The sequence below is a fragment of the Argiope bruennichi genome, chromosome 4, assembly GCF_947563725.1.
Source record: "Argiope bruennichi chromosome 4, qqArgBrue1.1, whole genome shotgun sequence".
NCBI lineage: Eukaryota > Metazoa > Arthropoda > Arachnida > Araneae > Araneidae > Argiope > Argiope bruennichi.
The window spans coordinates 14,749,480-14,769,148 of NC_079154.1; the positions used below are offsets into that span (position 1 = coordinate 14,749,480).

General features: G+C 26.9%; 1 protein-coding gene across 1 annotated transcript in view; it reads right to left on the minus strand.

Annotated features, from left to right (window-relative positions):
• The window catches only part of LOC129967124 (receptor-type tyrosine-protein phosphatase N2-like), a 595,790-nt gene that overhangs the window by 58,116 nt on the left and 518,005 nt on the right, over positions 1-19,669 (minus strand). The window contains exons 15-16 of the mRNA XM_056081809.1: positions 11,662-11,850; positions 328-467 (exon numbers count right to left, since the gene is read on the minus strand). Coding sequence (XP_055937784.1) covers positions 328-467; positions 11,662-11,850 — 329 coding nt within the window. The remainder of the gene's footprint in view (positions 1-327; positions 468-11,661; positions 11,851-19,669) is intronic.

A 19,669-nucleotide genomic window follows, 5' to 3' on the forward strand; every position in this document is an offset into this window, starting at 1 on the left:
TTAACCATCCATTAATAATTTTCAGCCGTTTGTCCGTGAGCTAACAATTTAAGGTTTTGTTATTAATTTACAGTTTTCACCACAAATGAATAAATTTTAACCATAGTTTCTATGTTATTATGTTGTCTTAGATGTTGCACCAGAAAATTCAATTCAATCAAGAACAAAATATTTATTTTTATAAATACTCCTAGAATATTTAAAAGCTATCTTACAGCAGTAAAATAAAATTCCTAGTATTATTATAAGCAATATAACAGCAGAATCACAGACTTTTGCTATCAAAAATTTATTTTAGAAGAGTACATTAAAAGATTTCATGCTTACCATGACGAGGTTGAGGAATGACTTGAGGAGCTTGCTTGCCCTTCTTGGGACAAGCTACGGATTTTCTTCGGAGAGTTAACTGAATGCACTGGTTCGGGTTTCTCGTTGGCTTTGCTAGCCATACGTTGTCTGCACAAGTCCTAAAAGTAGAAAAATGTTTTAAGATAAATAAAAAAGCTTGATGATAATTTAAAAGATATTTGAGAGTTTAAGAAAGAGATACTGAGGCCATACCCAGAATTTCTTTTGATTCCGTAACAAATATTAGTAAAATTTTACTGAGACGTAGTTGTAATAAATAAAAATATAAATAAAAATTTTAGTCTTGAAATTTTCATCTAATAATTTTATCGAATACATTTCATGAAGTTTCAATGGATCTTTGCAATATCAGATAAACATATATTTGCATGTAAAATATATTATAACTACTTTTATGCTCAGTGTGAATTTAAAACAACAAAACAAAATAGTAATATTTCTAAACAATATTGTTTAGAAATATTACTATTTAATCAATCAATTTCTAATAGTCCTGTATTAAACGCGATTATTTTTGCTTTATATTAAGATCAGTAGACGAACATTTCATAGGATCCTTTCTTGAGTATATTCTAGAATATGGTCAGGAAGAATATATTTTACTGTAATTACATTTCCTTCAGCAAATTCTAATTTCATTTAGAATACTTTAAAATTTAATTAACAATAAAGCAACACTAGAATTCTTTCATTTGTCTTTTGACTTTGTTTATTTCTCTTAAGGTAAAATGATTATAGCTGAATAATTAGCGTAGGTTGTAATTACGTTTAGGAAAGAATTTCGCACACCATAAGTATGCATAAGTGATACAAGTATTAACATCCCATATTAAATCTTGTCATAGCATAGAAATATAATTTTTAAAAGTAGCAATCCGATCTCAGTGTTTTGAATGCTATTCAACCAACCACTGTGGTATCATAAGGTAATAAATACATCTGTTCCGGTGTGAGGATAGGAAAGGAACGCGGCTGGTGGGAACAAGGAGGGAGCCCGATTTTACACGCCCTGTCGAATAAAGTACGTGACGTGTAAAATAATGAGGAGAAACGTAATGCCAATTAGAAAACGGGGGAGGAGAGCTATCGTCAGTGTTGGCCGTCTACGATGCAACGATGCGAGGTTCAGAACTTTACAGTTCCCTCTCCTTACGAACTGTTTGTTAACGTTTCCGAACTGCCTAGCGTAAAATCTTCACTTGGAGGCCCCAGATTCCTATTCAGTGAGAACCAGAAAGACATCCCATTTTCACACTGAATAAACCAGCCGCTGTTCTGTTTTCCGAGCGACGCATTTCTGTATGTTCTGCGAGGATTAAAGTCGTTGTGTTCCATGAAAAGGATCTAAGGACGGAGAGAAGTCTCTCCCTCCCTGACTGGGTCAGGGGAACCCTCTCCTTGAGGGGGAGGAGAAGGATTGGAGGACTTAAGGGCACACAACCTCTATTGTTCTGCACTTAAGCTACGTTTCGGTATTAAGGTTTTCCGCAAGATCCATTGTGTTCCGTTTAAGCCGCATCAAACTGTCTGGGAACACACCTGAAGTTTTGTTCTAGAGACAAAAGGCGCTAATTGCTTCCCGAAAATTCCGACCCGATGTCGGATAATTAGAGAATGGGTCCCCGGTCCACCATTGTGCAGACGGTTCTCTGTGTTATAACTGGTGGTTTTGTCGGTTTGTTTCGGATGATATCTGGAGTGTGTGTGCGTATTTGCGTTGTGTTTTTGTTTCGGCTTTCTTCTTTGAGAGAAAATCGTCGAAATCTTAAGGAAACTTGGTCACGTTTTCTTGCTTAAGTCGCTAAAGTTTCTAAGATAAAAATTTGCTTAACACTATACTCTAACCTGTAATGCATTCTGAAACTTCTATTTAGTACTTATTAATTAAAAATAGTTAAATGAATGAAGCTCAAGCAATCTTGTAGTTCTAGTTTGGTTTACTTAAGTTTGTTTAACAGCGTTACTGAATGTTTGTAATACAGAAGAATTATCTTTGTTTATGAAGCGTGGGGAATGTTGAAAACAAGATTAATAATCTCTAATTGGATTGTAGTAAAACTATCATATGTATAATTATGTCGCCTGTAATGAGGAAATTAAATTCGTGAGATGATTGTTGAAATTTCATTTCTAAACAATTAATTTTGGAATGCGACTGTTTCTTTAATAAATTTTATTCATTAATGATTTCATTGATAATTTTGATTCGCTTTGCAATACCATCGTCTGAGTTAAATTATTCAATGAAATAATATTTTTCAAGCCCCTCAATATTTCAGAACACAGTGAAATTATCATTATTGTAATTTCCTATCATTATAATATTATTTTTTTCCCTTTGCATACAACCAAGCTTATTCTTATGAGCTATATAGCCGTTTGTGATCCGTTCTTACAATTATCCACTAGCATATTATGCTAAGGAAGGAATGACTTTGTTAATATTCGAAATACAGTATTTCCTCCAAATGTAGAATTTAAGCATATTTTTAATTAATTTATTAAAATTCAAGCCAATGGTATATAGAATGTTTGTTGTAAAATTTAGATAGTTAATCATTCAATAAAAATAAATTTTAACCTTAGGTTAACGAATGACTTTGAAAATTCTTACAAATATGCTTCAATAAAGTCTAAATTAAAATTTAGAAATCTTAAATAAATACCTCCGACTTAAATCTAAATAAGTGTTCAAAAAGGAATAAATGTAGTTATAAAACGACTTCGCTATTGATGAAATGAATTGAAATAATGATGGGACTTTGAAATCATTTCTTTCAAAACTTTGCAAAATGTTAGATAAAATTTTTAAAAAATCTCAAAGAAAAAATATGTAGGAAGTTTTGAAATTATTTAACAACGTTAAAGAGAAAGGACAAAGCTTTTTAAAATAGTTATAACGTAAAAAAAAGAAAAAAAAAAACACCTATTGAAAAAATGCAGTATTAGTAAGACGTTTGATTTATTCACTGAAGACATTCTTATAGAATGGAAAGAAAATAAGTATTTTAACTCTTTCTGTCGATTTAATAATAATAGTTGAACAGTTTATGCACTTCTTGTTAGGTAAATTCGAGAATGTAAAAGCGTACACACATTTATATCAATAGAATCTATCTTTTGAAGTAATTTTTTTCTCCTTTGAAAGATTCTCTCAAAGAGAAAGGATTTTTTTTAAATCTCTCTTCGAATCTTACCTTCTTCCAAGCGTTTGTTTTTTCATTCAGCCTTCCTATTTTTTTATTTCTCTTTGTTAAGACGTTAAGAAAAATAGGAACAAACCAAAGAAGTTCCAGGATGCTTTGTTTTAAAAACACTCGTTCTGTTCTAACGCAAATTTAATCACACTTTAAACAATAAGCACTCAAAGAAATTAAGAAGCTGAAAAAATGCTTGGAAATCATTGTATATTTCAGATTAAGTGCATATTGCATGTCTTAATATCCTTTCTTTCGTACATGTAACAAAGAATAAATATCTTTAGAAAAAAAAATTAATGTATTTTCTTTAGAATGTTTTGCTTTTTTTTGTTTCATATTCACGTTTCTATTTTTTCCCTTGTAATGCAGTTAAGTATTTTGCTGAGGGACGCAAATCGACGTAAAGTAAGAAAATTGTTTATAGAACATCCCATTTATATTCTTAAGAATGTAATTGAATATGTCGTCTTAAACAATTTTTTTTGTAAATTACAGAATATTAATGGTCGATGGTTTACGCTAAAGTTTCTTTTTTTTAAGTGCAAATTGTCGTCTGGACAATCATAGCAAAATGTAAAATATAAGAGCGTCATAAGACTGAAAAAATATAATCACTAATGCTTCGTTATTATTTCAAATAATTCTCTCAACATTTTCGTAAAATTTCCTAATACTCGGTAACAAACCAATAGAAAATTTGTGAAGTATTATTTAAAGCGTTTGCTTATTTATTAGGGATAAAAAGAAAGTTCCTGTACACATTAAGAATATAAATTAGCCTTATAAAAAGCCTTTTCATTAGGAATACAGAATTCTCCTACTTGAATTTTGATTACTCTTATAAAAGTCATTTCTGTTCAACTACTTGAAGTACTATCAAGAGCATTAAAACATTTTATGAACAACGCAGAGGAATACAATAACGCATCGCATAATTTCTACTTTTCTTTTTAATTGAGTGGTTATTAGTTACAATTCTAATACGTTGTAATGCATATTACATTAGAATGTTTTCTTTTAAATCAAACTTATATATAAAATTAACCTCCGAAATTGTCTTAATTTTTTCTTGGTGGATGAGTAGTAGCAATGGAGATACCGAACATTTAAATCTATTTAATGAAAATTTAAATACGTGAAGATAAATAGAAAATTTATCAAAAATTCATAATTAAAAAAAAACAACGTAAAGAAATTTTGAATAGCGACATTAAAGGCAAAAGAGATAAAGTATTTTATGCACGCCAGCTTAATTTAATTTAATTCATTTTATTTACATAATTACAGTAAAAAACTATTTTTTTAACTAAGATAATTTTACATTTTCGAGACATTTTCTTACAAATGCTTATTATTAGATTTAAAATTTAGTGTCATATTTTTATTAACTTCCATAATATTTCAACAATTCTATTGTCAATTCAAGAAATACATAAAAAGAGCTTTTAATAATAATGAAATAAATAAAACAGTCAGTAAAATTCTTAATATGAAAATAATTTTAAGTAATTACCTTAATGTTTAAAATATTTTAGCTTAAAAAAACTTACGTTTAAATGGAATTATCTGAATAAAAAATTTGAAATATACCAATCGAGTCCTGTTTTAATAAACCCATGCTGTTAAAAAGTAACAGCTATAACACAGCAAGATTATATTATTTTTTAAAAAAATATCACATTATTCGTTATGAGAATATGGGGACACACCACACATGTTCATAAGATTTTTTTTTGAGTTTAAAATGGCATATAATAATCGTTGAAATAAAATTTAGCTTTAAATATGCATTTCAGTAAGTTTATTTGTATTTAAAATTAATATCTGAATAAATATGCCAATTACTTTAAAATGCATTATGAAAATATCCGGAATTATTACTAATGCAATGCGATGCTTTCAAGCGGTGTCATTTATTTTAATATATCCAATGCACTATAATGAAATATGTATGCATATATAATATGAAAATATGAAATGAAATTGAAACACGTTTTTATGAATGTATTAAAAGATGATAATTTGTTTCTGAAGGTCAAGACAAAACTGCAAAAGCAGGAAGTCTTTGTTCGGAATACTTTAAATAAATTTGTGTTTTAATCCTATTCTAAAAGTATTTTAATTTTTAATAAATGTTTAGGAATTTCTTTAGTTATGATATTAATTTTGGCATAATATCCGAATGACAAAGTTTTAAACATTTAATTCCTTTCTAATTTTTTTGGATGTTTCCATTTTTGTTAAAAATCCTATATATTTTTTATTGCACTCATGTAATTATCTACCTAGTTTTAGTTAAAAGTTTCCTACGTTTTAGCATTTATTTATAATTTATTTTAGTTTTAATCATTAGTTATTATTTAATTATAATTTAGTTATTATTTATAATTTACATTTAGCATTTATTTATATAAATACTATGGTATGTATTGCAATAGTATTTTCCAAATCATTATCAGATAGCAACATATGTATAGAAGGAAAACTGAATTTGTTGATTTACTGAAGGAAAATGTTGATTTACCGAGAATTAAACTCTAAAAGCATCAAAATCATTTAATGTTAGCAAGATCAAGCAACTGCACAGAACTTCAGAACTCTAGCACATTTGAAAGAGAGAAAAAAATACTTTATGAAATGTAATCGTTACAAACATAGAATTATTCAAATTAAATGCAAACATTTTTTGCTGAAAATTATGAAACAGCAATAAAAAGATTTGAAACATAAATAATTTACTTTAGTAATAATATGGATAAATATAAATATAATTTTTATGTGGAATGCTTTAGACCAAGAAAAACCTATATGCTCATCTCACTTTCAAATAAAGATTATCTTTTATGAAAAAAAATCCATATTGATGGAAGAATTGAAACAAAGAAAACAGGAGAACAAGAATAGACATAAAAAAATCTACGAATCAAAAAAATAAGAAAGACGACAGAATTCCAGCAAAAGAGAAATTCGCCCTCCATTGGATTCCTCTCACGCTTCTTATTTGAGTCTTTGACCGCTCTTAAAACTCCCACAAGTCTGAGTAAAATGGAACAAGAATACATAACACAAGTATGTTCTCAAGTGCTCTCCTGTTGAATGTGAGAAAAAGAGACTTTCTGGGAGTGACAAGAATATTCATTACGAGAGGTGAGTCAGCAAAAAGGTTCTGACGCATTAGTCACCAGAAGGAGACTATTTGTTACTTTCTGTTTAACTTGTGATCTCAACCGTTTTATGAGTTTGCAGGGATTTTTTAAAAATTTTTCTTCCTAGGTAAGTTCAGGTCAGTTCGCTTTTATTTCTCTTCGGGCAAGATTCGTAGATTTCTTGTAAATATTTAAGGAGTGAACTTTTAAAGTTCTATGAGAGTGATATTTTAGTTCAGATAGAATTAAAAATGTTTCGCTGCTCTATATGAATTTCTAAGAACGGTATCTTTTTAAAATAACTTGTTTGGGGTGAGGGGGTTATGGGATTAAATTATTTAATATGCATCGCTTTAATGATGATTTTTTAATATGATATAATGAATTTCATCTGAAACATTTAAAAAGATTAATTAAGATATATATTATAAAACTTGAATATATATATATATATATATATATATAGTTTCTTTTCCATCAAGATTCCTAGATTTCTTGTAAATATTTAAGGAATGGACTTTTAAAGTTGAGAATGATTGCTTAGTTCAGGTAGAATTAAAGATTTTTTTGATGCTCTATACAAATTTTTAAGAACGTGATTTTTTTAAATGACTCGTTGAGATGTGCGAGGTTAAGGGTTGAAATTATTTAATTTAGATCTCTTTAATACAGATTTCTTTCAATATGATTTAATGAATTTCCTTGGAAACATTTAAAAAGATTAATCAAGAAATTAATTTCCTTAAATATCATAAAACTTGAAAAAATAACCAAATGTTTTGCTTTAAATAAAAACATGAGATAAATTATTAACTATATATACATTTTAATAGTTTCTTTCCCAGCATGTTTCGTAGATTTCTTGTAAATATTCAAGGAATGGGCTTTTAAAGTTCTATGAGAATAATAGTTCAGTTCAGGTAGAATTAAACATTTTTTTTTTTTTTTTGCTCTTTATGAATTCTCCAAGAACAGGATTTTTTTTTAAATAAATCGTTTTGAAGTGCGTTGTTAAAAGGTAAAATTTTATAATAAGCATCATATTAATGATGATTACTTTTATTGTGATATAATAAATTTAATGAGAGACATTTAAAAAAGATTAATAAAAATTTTATTTTCTTAAATATTAAATAACAATTTTTTTGTTATTTATTATTCAAGAAAATTTATTTTTATAAGATAAATTATTAGCAGTATTAAATATAATAAAATAAATTATTAGCAGCATATTTTTATATTTTCAGTTTTAACAGATAGTTTTTCACTTTAGAAACAGATAAAATTTGAATTTTTAATGCCATTCGAAAATCATTTTGTAGTCATAAGCCAAAATTTAAAATTAATCTGCTAAATAACATTGGTCTCCAATTATAACAAAAAATGCAATAGTTCTAAAGTATCAGTGCTGTGAAAGATTTGAAAATTCCATTACCATAAATTGCTACGATCTTTTTTCTGATTCTTGTCATCAGCGACTTTGTTCAAAAGGAAACTGAACATTTGAATCCACACATACACACACACACGAAAAAAAAATCTATTTTAAACTTTGAGGGATATTTAATAGTATTTTATTTCAAATTTGCAAGAACTACTAATTTACTCATTGATTTATTTTATATAAATTAATGGACAATATTCGCTTTAACTAAGATGAAAAATGGTTAAAGTGGTAATAAAGGACAGAAAATGAAAATTGACATACGTCAATGATGATTTCTTGTCATAAATATCATTAATAATTTTTCTATCTGCCTATATCTGCAGTTTTAATTCGCGAAAAAATTCTTATCATTCATTCATTTAAAATCTTAAAAATTTTCTGCCCTTATGTTAAAATTTAATATAAAAATTTTCAAATAAATTTTCAAAAATGAATTATAATTTTATATTCTTAAAACTCTTATTTAATTGTAATCTTTTCGGTTTTTAAAACTTTTGCTTGCTATTTCTTCTCTTTCTTATTTATGTCTTAAATAAAACTTTTGTTCCATGCAAATGTTTCTACTTATAGACCTTACTACTACATTTACAAAACAATTGTTTTTTTTATTTAATTGGAAGCCACACATTATTTTCTTAATTTGAAGTTGCATAATGAATTAATTAAAGATAATGTTTGTAAATGTTTTGTAACTACTTTTTTTTTTTTTTTTTTTTTTTGCTAAAAAGTAGAAGGGGAAATGAATATTTTTTTCAGTCTACTTAGAAATTAAGCTTCTAACTTGTATACTGATTTTTTCATGAGTTACATTATCTTAATTTTTTAGATTACAGAATACACAAAATAAAAATACCGAAAGAGTGAAAAAAAATTTTATTTTGTGATTTTGATAAATCCTTACTTGCTCTTTCAAATTTTGTCCAAAATTAACTTAAGGGAACCAGATACATGAATGAAAATCTGTAGATAAGTTCATCAATAAAACTAAATTTCTGTATCAAAATTTTGACGAAATACACTATGATTATTAATGTCTATTGGTCTGAAAGCTTAGCATAAATGAATTCAATAATCCACAAGAAATATTAACAAATATTTGCATAAGGTGTTTTCACACTAAACATAGATCTATTTTAACTTATGGGCCCATTTGGGCAAAAGAAAGAATGTAAACTTTTTTCACCATACTTCAAAAATGTATCTTTATATGTATTCATACGAAAAAGTCGAGAAAAGAACAAACTCTCTGGTTAATGAGGTATTTTAAATTTAATTAAGTACAATAAACATTGAAGGCCAATACATGCGATAACAACTGGATCAACAAATTCTTCACTGTGTCAAAACTTTGAAGAAAATGGGAGGGGTGCAGTTAGATAAAGAAGTATTGATTGGGTATTCATGATTTAGTATGCTCAAATATAAAAGAGAAAAAAAATGAAAAAATTCAAATAAGAAATTGGAAGAAACAAACAATGCCGGTGTATAGTATTCAATTTTTTATTGATTTTAAATATATGAAAAAACTTTCCTCTAAAAGGAAATTAAAAAAAAAGTTCCATTGGAGATGCAAAAATCAAATTTGCCATAAGGTGAAAAAAAAAAAAAAAAAATAAGAAGAAAAATAAAACTGTCTGTCGTGGTGCAAGCGGAACGGAAAAGGAAAATAATTTTAAAAAGGAAACCTCCATGGAAGTCTGAATGAATAACAAGACATTCTTTCTCAACGATATAAATTAAAAGATGTGCAACGAGTTAAATTAAAAGTATGAACACGTTACGAAGACGTTTCTTTAAGAAGACTGAATCGTTTCCGAAAAAGTAATAATTGCACTGTAATTTTATCTAAAAGTTGTTTTAGAGTATTTGAAAACGAGTTATTAAGAAAATAATTCTTTCGTGGAAGTACTTTTTTATTCCAATGACAAAATTCTAAAGAGAATGTTCTTAAATAGTTTAACAAAATTTATCTTTTACACACATTTATTATAAAATTTTTTATGAATATTATGGTATTGGGGTGTTTCTACAATATTTTTAATACTATATATTTCTAAAATAAATTCTTCAGCTTAAAATTATTTGAAAAATATTATAAATAATAATAATTCAAGAATTCCTAAAATAAAAAAAATAAAAAAACTTTATAAATTCAATAATTTTTTTTTAGTATTTCTTATATGCGTTCTTATTTAGAAGCAGAAACTAAAATTTTTAACTATTATTTATTATTATTAAAACTCAAATACTCAAGTTGACGAATCTTATTCCCTGATTTAATGAGTTATGCAAAGTTTTAAAATGGATAAATATATGTAACCTGTAAATTGCAAACACTATGAAAATGCCTCAAACGAATGCGTTTGCATTTCAAATAAAACACGGAGTGTCTAAGTTGTTTTAATACTTAGTAAAACAGTGATAGCAAAATTTGTTACTTGCAAAGCTAACAAAAAATGTCAACAATATACACCGGTATCAATGTTGCAATATGAACTGAATATACAGACGATAGTATGCAAAATTATTGCGAAAACCGGCAGCAATCGATATTATTTTTTTTCTAGATAAATGTTGCGTCTACATATGTTAGAATTTCATATATTTTTATTAGTTATGATTATAACTTATTTACTTTTATAAGCAGACCGACAAAAAACATATGTATACATAACATAACAACATATGTATACATAATTTTTCACAGTGTACAGCATTTGTGATATTTCAATTTTTTTCAATATTTTCTTAGAAACTTAAATATTTTAGGACATTTTCATTTTCGAAATCAAATTAAATAATATTGTCGAAAATTTCCATTTTTCATTATTGTCTACGTGTCTATTGTTATTTTTTTCTTCCTAAATCCCAAATTGTATCAATTTTATTAGTTTTTTAAATATTAGATGTTGCATTATATAAAAATAAATACTTGCCGAAAAAGTATATTTATAAATAACTAGGTTGAATCATTCCCCTATTTAATTATAAACAATTAGGAGGATTCTTTCCCCTACATAATTATAAATAATTGGGATGACTTCTTGCCTTATCTGGAGAACTTGGCGCGATATTTCGAAGAAACTGCCACTGAACAGCAGAAGCCTTTTGCTTCGTTATTTCTTCAGATAAATACTAAACTGAAAAACATATATTTGCTTCTTGACTGATATTCATAGATTTTTCCAAAATTATTATTTTTCTTAAAAAAACTATTTATGAATTACCAATTAGTAGAAATAAACCCATGTTAATAATAAATTTGAAAAACAATGCAGCATTAAAACTATTCCAATACAAAACAATTAAGTTTTAGAGGCATATTAGAATATGCTGCTATTTCTAAAGTGATTGTTCTGCATTTAGATAATGCATTTCGATTCTTGAAAATAAAATAAATAAGTAAACTAGTTTATTTAATACACTGAGAAAAATTGGGAATGCCTCAGTTCTGCAAATTTAATACATCAATCGCTTCTGAGAGTAAAATGTCTCTTACCTGATAATCTTGGCTTGCTTCTGTATCTGGTTGAGTAATATTTTGAAGTTTATCTCGTGATTTCGAATGTCTCCGGACAAGGTATGCAGCCACAGCAGCTAGTAAAATACCAGCCACACCACCACAGAGTGCAAAAGTGAGAATTACCAGACGTTGGTCATGATCTGGATTTGTAGGCGTGTAGGGTACCTAAAACAGTTTCAAGGATTTGTAAAAGTGTATCGATTTATACATCCCTTTCCTTAACAAGGAAGTTTGTTATAATGTTTTATGATTATATTCTACATAAAAATTATTTGAAATTATTTGTAATTAAGTTGGAGAATAAATTATTTCATGAACAAGTAATGAAAAGTTATTTATTTTATATTAGTATAGATAATCTGAGCATGCTTTTGAAACATATATTTTAGTTATATATACCTATACCGCACCTACTATTTGTAGAGCTCTCAAGTGGTTTTCTATAAGATACCATTATTTTTGACTAAAAAGGACAAGCAAGAAGCATCACTTAGTGTTATCGCCTCTTCCTCAATAGTGGAGAAAGAATCCCAGCCTCTCCTACAGACGTATGAATTGAACATCGTTTATCTTGTGACAGCTATATAGACCATGATCTTATATAGATACAGATCATCAGCGGGTAAATCAAAATAAAATATTTTATTTGTTATTCAAGACATTCGTCCCCAATGCGAAGTGGTAAAAGCATAAACGTGTTCCGATTTGGTGCATTCATAATAAACCAAAAAATAATTCTTATACTTGAAATGGTACAGCAATCGCATGAATATGATAAATTTTCTTAGGTATGTAATGTCTTGAGAAACATTTCTTGTACCATAATTTATCAGTTATATCAAATTGCTGCTTTTTTTTTACCTGTCTTTCATTTATACCATTCTTTTGGCAACACATTTTGTATTACCGTATTATGCACTGCATTAGCTGTATATGTTCCATTATTTTATTCAAACCATTTACTTGATAACATATAATTATTATTTTTATAGAAGTTTATAATATATATATTATTTTAATAGAAATCATAATATATCACTAGATTCTAAATTCTCTACCAGTAGATAAATATACTGTAGTTGAAAGAGTAGAACCTTCAATTTGTAAATTTTCTTAATTTCAGATATGGGCGAAAATATATTAAACACATTTAAAAATTAATTTACCCACTGAATCAAAAATCACTTCAAATGTAAGTGAAAAATATCGGTCATGATTTCACACAATTGATTGAAGAGAAATACAGCAAAAACAAGATAATTATTTAGTTCTGCATTACGATTTAAATAAGCAGTAATATTAGAATTCGATTTTTGTATATATAAAAATATATAATACATATTTTATTTCAATTCTAAAATTAATCGACAGGAAATGCGAAACAGAATTAACAATACTGAGCGTACAATGATGAAGTTAAGATTGCTGATAAAAGTCTTCAAAATTGATTACTGTTGTATTTTATCGAAAGGATGATTTATATAACCAGTTTATTAACTTATTTCTTTTAATATTTTCTCCTCCCAAACACTTTTAATAATTTTCTTAAGTAACAAAACTAATATGTTTTGATATATTTCATAGATTCTACTTTAAAAATTTAATTTCATTATTCTATTTCTTTAATATGAGTTACTTCACAAATTATAAAAGTGTTAATGATAAATTGATCGATATTTTGATATCTGATTGATTGATACTTTTTATATATTTATCCAAATACTAAATGAGAAATTTCTAAAATGCAAAGATAAAATTTCAGTACTATAATTTTAATAAAATACGTGTTTTTAAATTTATTCAAAAATTCATGCAACAACTAACAACCAATTTTATATTCTTAAAATGCCACTTAAATCACACCACAACTTATATTAAAATCAATTCCAATAGTATTTAAATGAAAAGATTAAAAATTCCGGTTAATATCACAACAGAATTCAAGCATTGAAATTTACTAATCAATTGTTTCGACCTCTTCGGAAAATGCGTATCTAAATTGTTCGCAAAAATTTAGCGCTGACGAGTATACTCGTCAAACACAGAGTATGTGTAATAAGAATTTATATTGTAATGAAATGAATTTTATTTTTTTATTTCAATAATCACATTTATTTATTTATTTAAACTAACTTACATTTTTTTGCATATGAACGAAAAGAACATGCGAAGAATGCTTCTTATTACTCCTGACGAATAAACTCATGTACAAAATATTGTACTTTTTCCATGACGAGTATACTCGTCAAAAACAATTAACTGGTTAATAATTCAATGCCAATGAAAAGAATGAAACAACGAAATAAAATGTCTGAATTAGGAAATATCAGAAATCATCAGCATTTTAATAAAGATTCATTAAAAACCAAGGAGCATCGTGACTCTTCTAAGAAAAATTTACGGCGTGCAAATATTTAAATTAAATGGAAATCAGAAAACTACACTGTTTAACAAAATAAGTAATTGCTGACAAATATCATAAATTTATTTTCAATTATGGCACAAAATTATGATATTTGGTAAAAAGTGAAATCATTAATATGTGGCACAAGCAAAACTAATTTAAAAATCTATAATTTATTTTCTTGTGGTAATTTTTTTATAATAATAACCTGTTTCTTATTTAATACATTGATCCTTAATGTTGGTTTTTTATAGACATAATCTATTCAGAATCTGTGTAATATAAAGAAATAATTTATTTATGATATCTACAAAAGAAAGTTTGCAGTGAAATTGAGTATCATTTTCAACTAAAGTGTCATTTATTATCTTAGGTTTCATAAATCAAATAAAAAATTTAACAAATTCACAGTTATTTTAATTAAAACATATCACATTTTATCCTTTTTACTGTCTTATTAAGATAAAAATATAATGTATAAAGAAGATAAAAATATAAATCCTGTCGGATGCATTTAGTAGGATTATAAAAGGCTCATTGAATAAGCAAAATATAAAGGGAAATTCTTACTTAAACGAATTTGACAGAGGAATTTTTTATTGTTTTCTATCGTGTTTAAAAATTAATTATGTTCAGCAAGCTTTATTGAGAAAATAAATTATTCACTTACAACAGAACAAGGTTGTCAATTCGGTTTAAAATAAAAGTTCATTAAAGAGATCATTAATTATTTATCTAGCATCTCTTTACCGCCAATGCTAATAGAAAAAAAGGAAAACATAAAAAAAATGTTGTTTAAGAGAAGTAACTCCTTGATGTTAACTTAATTGTCGTTACATGTGAAATTGCTTTTTTATTACCATTATTTCTCAGACTGGAGTTTTAAAGGCTCGAAACAAAAACACGTGGAGTTAGATTGCTTTTAGAGAGACAAGTAAAAAGTGTTTCAAAAAGAGGAGGTAAAAAAATAAAGAAAAGAAATAAAAAAATCACGCAGCAGCTTTTATTATTTATTTATTTATTTTTGGATTCTTTTTGTTTTATTTTTTTTTCAACTAATTTCGTGTTTCGTTATTCCCGGCAAAAGCGAAAGAGATCTGAAAAGAGGTAAACACGGATCTGAGAATTTCTGAAACGAAAAAGAATATAAAAATGAAAAGAAAAAAAAGGGCTTCAATTCGTTTGAAGTGAAAGCAGTCTGGTACGTTCTAAAAATAAAAGAACTGCTGCTACTGCTCGGATAAATTCATTTCGTAACAGTTGCCACTAGCCTTGGGGTTCTCCCTTTAACTCCCAGGAAATACTAAACCCGGATCAGTGTCTTTTTTGGCGGGGAGGATTTTCTTATGTCAGCCAACACAGTAAAGAGAACGAAGCAGTATTGAAAAAGCGACCCCTCCCCCCTTCTCGGAAAGCAATAGTAGTAATGGACTATGGTTTGTAATTGATACTAGAGATGACTGCTGCAGTATTTGTTCTGTCTTTCAGAAATAGGATCTATGACGATTTTCTGCTGCAGTGAGTGAATGAAATAAAAGGAAACAAAAAAAAGCAACAATAGATGAAAGAAATAAAAGAACGTTTTTCAATAAAACCGGTGAAATAAAGATACATATTCGTCGATTACAACAATAAAAAAAATTGAGTTAGTTGTTGAAGGGAAATGCATGATTCGTATTTTTAAATCCGCCTAAAGATTCAAAATTTTACCATTTTGCAAAATGTTTAACATAATTGAAAAATAATAAATAGATTTTAAAGCCTATGGATAATCAAAACTCAAAATGAGTCATAACATTACTCAAATGTAAGTAGAAAGCAAATAGATTACAATAACAGTAAAGATCGGCATGGCTGTCAAATTGTCATATATCCCTTTTAGTCTTTGAGAAACAAGATTTATGAAGATTTTTTTTCTCTTGTGTTGAGTTAATAGCATAAGAATGTTTTAAAAAGTGAGAAAAAAAGAGGAAAATAAAATAGGATAAATTGATTTTGTAACTGTTGCTATTAGTTCTGGTGCCTTCTTTTAAAATCCCAAGAAATACTAAGCCAGGATCAGTGTCTTCTTTTATTAAAGATTTTCTTATGTTAGCCAACACAGAAAGGAGAACGAAGAGGTATTTAAAACACATCCTATAAAGCAATAGCAGTAATGGCCTATGAATTTGTAATTGATACGAGAGATGAATTTGTAATATTTGTTCTGCTTTTCAGAAAAGGATCTATGGCTATTTGCCTACTGCAATAACTGAATAAAATAAGAAGTAACAATAAACGAAAAAGAAGTAAAAGAACGTTTAAGATACCTATTTTTAAATTACAGGAATGAAAAATCGAGTTAGTTGTTGAAATAAAAAAAACATTATTCAGATTTTGAGATCCCACTCAAGATTGGAAATTTTACATTTTACAAATGCTCAATATAATTGAAAAGTAAGTTATAAATGGATTCTAAAGCCAATAAACTCAAACTGACTTAGTTTTCAACTCAATTGTACATGGAGAGCAGAGAAAAATTGCGATATCAATGAAGAACGGCATAGCTTTCAGATCGCCATGTACCCATCCCACTCTATCTTTGTGAAACATGATTTATTACAATTTTCCTATAGCAGGGAATGGATAATATAAGGATTTAAAAACAATAAAATAAAGGGGAAAAAGAAAAATACGCCTTTACAATAACAACTATGAGGCAAAGTTGAATTACACAATAAAGAAAAATACGTTAGTTGCCGCAATGGAAAATGTTGTTTAAATTTTTAGAAGCCTTGTAAGATTGGAAATTTTATCTTTTACTGCAAGTGAATGATAAGTAATAAATGGATTTTAAAGTACATATCTGAAAATGATACTGCAAAACAAAGATGCAATAGATTACAATATTCGTGAATGACGTCATAAATGTTTCTATGCGTCTTACAATTACAAAAAAAGGGTACTACGGCATTAAATAAATTTAGATTTACAAATAAATTTCATATCTCTGTCATAGATGTTTCAACCAAGATTATGTTCTGATATATATATAAGTATTAGAATCAAGTTAATAGGAAAATCAAAATAATCAAATAAAAATTAAACCAAAAAAATTATAAAAAATATAAAAAAGAATCCGGGCTGAAGACTTTTTCAAGGGTCACCCTCAGGCAGGGATTCAAAGAAAGGGAATTTTTCTGTGAGGAAATGCAGACATTTGTCTAATAATGATTCCTCGTGACCCGAAAATCCCCTGAAATGGCTGCATTTCCTCACAGAAAAAATCCGTTTCTTTGAATCCCTGCCTGAGGGTGACCCTAAAAAAAGTCTTCAGGCCGGATTCTTTTTTATATTTTTTATAATTTTTTTGGTTTAATTTTTATTTGATTTTTTTTTTTGATTTTCCTACTAACTTGATTCTAATACTTTTGTATCAATTCATCTGTGTTTTGGAAGTAGCTGCAATTGCGCTCTCTAAATACTATGAAGTTCTTTTTTGGTTTTAGTTTGAATAGGTAATAAATTTTAGTTGCGAATAAATCAAATAATATATATATATCATTTCTTGTATATTTATATTGAAAATTATGTATCAGAGAATTTCAGTATACTAAATAGATTAATTCTCACAACTTTAAAATTATTGTTGAGATAAAAGTGTATTAGGATCACTTTAGGCTACTAAGAAATGAGAATAATTGGAAATTAAAAAAAAAATACTTTTGTATAGTAAAATCGCATAATTTATTGCAAAGTTTTCGCCACTTTTAAATATATTAAGCTTGTATTTATTAGAAGTTGAAATTTATTCATTTTAGTTTTTTTTATGCTATATTAAGTTTGTTAGTTAAATTATGAGTTATAATTATTTAACAACAGAAGATTATTATATTCAATCGAATACTATTTGAAGAAGATCACAACAAATTAGTTACATCCTTCTGTAACTTATTACATGAACTTATTAATAAACTTATAATACATGAACTTATAATTACATGAATTTATTAATGAACTTATTAATAAACTTATAATACATGAACTTATTAATGAACTTATTAATAAATAACTTATTAATTAACTTATTAATAAATAACTTATTAATGAACTTATTAATAAATAACTTATTAATGCAAATTGTAGGCGATATTATGGTAAAATTAATGTGTTAGTATGACAATCACGCTAAATTATTGTTTATGCATAATCAATAGCAGTTTTCTAAAGTGTTGTGCCTTAAGCTAATCGCGTTATTTTTTTTAGCTTACGGAAGATGTTCTTTTTTCTTTCTTCAATATTACTGCATACGAAAAGATATTTTTCAAAAGAAATTTGAAGTAAGATTCTAACATCATTAAACAGTGAATTTCCATACTGATAATTTCTAAGCTTCATATGACAATCACGCTAAATTATTGTTTATGCATAATCAATAGCACTTTTTTAAAGTGTTGCACCTTTAGCTAGTCACGTTATTTTTTTAGCTTATTGAAGTTCTTTTTTTCTTTCATCAATATTACTGCATACTAAAAGATGTTTTTCAAAAGAAATTTTAAGTAAGATTCTAACATCATTAAACAGTAAATTTCCATACTGATAATTTCTAAACTTCATAAAATTAATCATTTAAAATTTTTTCCTATAGAATTAATTAAAAAATTAAAATCATTACATCTAAATGTATATCGCAAATAAAAGAATTTAGTATTATCATATTTTAGCGATTAGGAAAGTATATAGGCAAAAAAAAATGATCTTAGTTTTAAACTTTTTATATTCTCTAAAAATGTTTAGTCTCTGAGGCCCATTCGTTTTTTATATATGTTTAGAACTTCGGGTATAAAATGTAACCCAGATGCCTATAATTCTTGTATGAAGAAATAATAGAATTTCTTATTAATTTTAACTAAACATCTTATGCATACATTTATAACATTCTGATTTTAAACTGTATTTTAGAGGATTTGGTTTGGTTATATTAACGTCCCGTTTGAAACAACACTAGGGCTATTTTGGGACGGACCTCGTAATTTTGTATTTTAGAGGAAAAATAACTAATCGATTGATTTAAAAGACTAAACAATTTTTCATGATGAGATAAATTACTTAAGAAGAGTTAACAGTATTGTAAAAGTATATATCAGGGCAATAACTGGGGAGGAAAATTTTCGGTAATTTTTATTGATAATAATTAATAAATCATATATATTCAATGATCGAAATATCTTAATACAATTTTTTTTTATCTAAGACACTTTAATTGTTATACAGCATAGAATTAGGTGTTTATTCTGAAAGTTCAATGGTTAGTTATTCTGTAACAATACAACATTAAAAAATAACTTGTAATTGTCCGATTTGAATTTTGGCAATAAATTAATCTCTGATTGTTTTAAATTAAACAAATGGTGAAAATGGCAATTAATGAGGCCCTCAAACTAACGCATGATTTCATGTCAACATAAAAATATAAGAATTCCAATGAAAGATTTAAAAGTAACCTGTTAATGCACTCGTCAGGCCTTCCTCGGAATCCCATATAAGAATTAATCAAGGCTAATCATTTTTGCGACCAAATATGAAATAAAAATAACGATC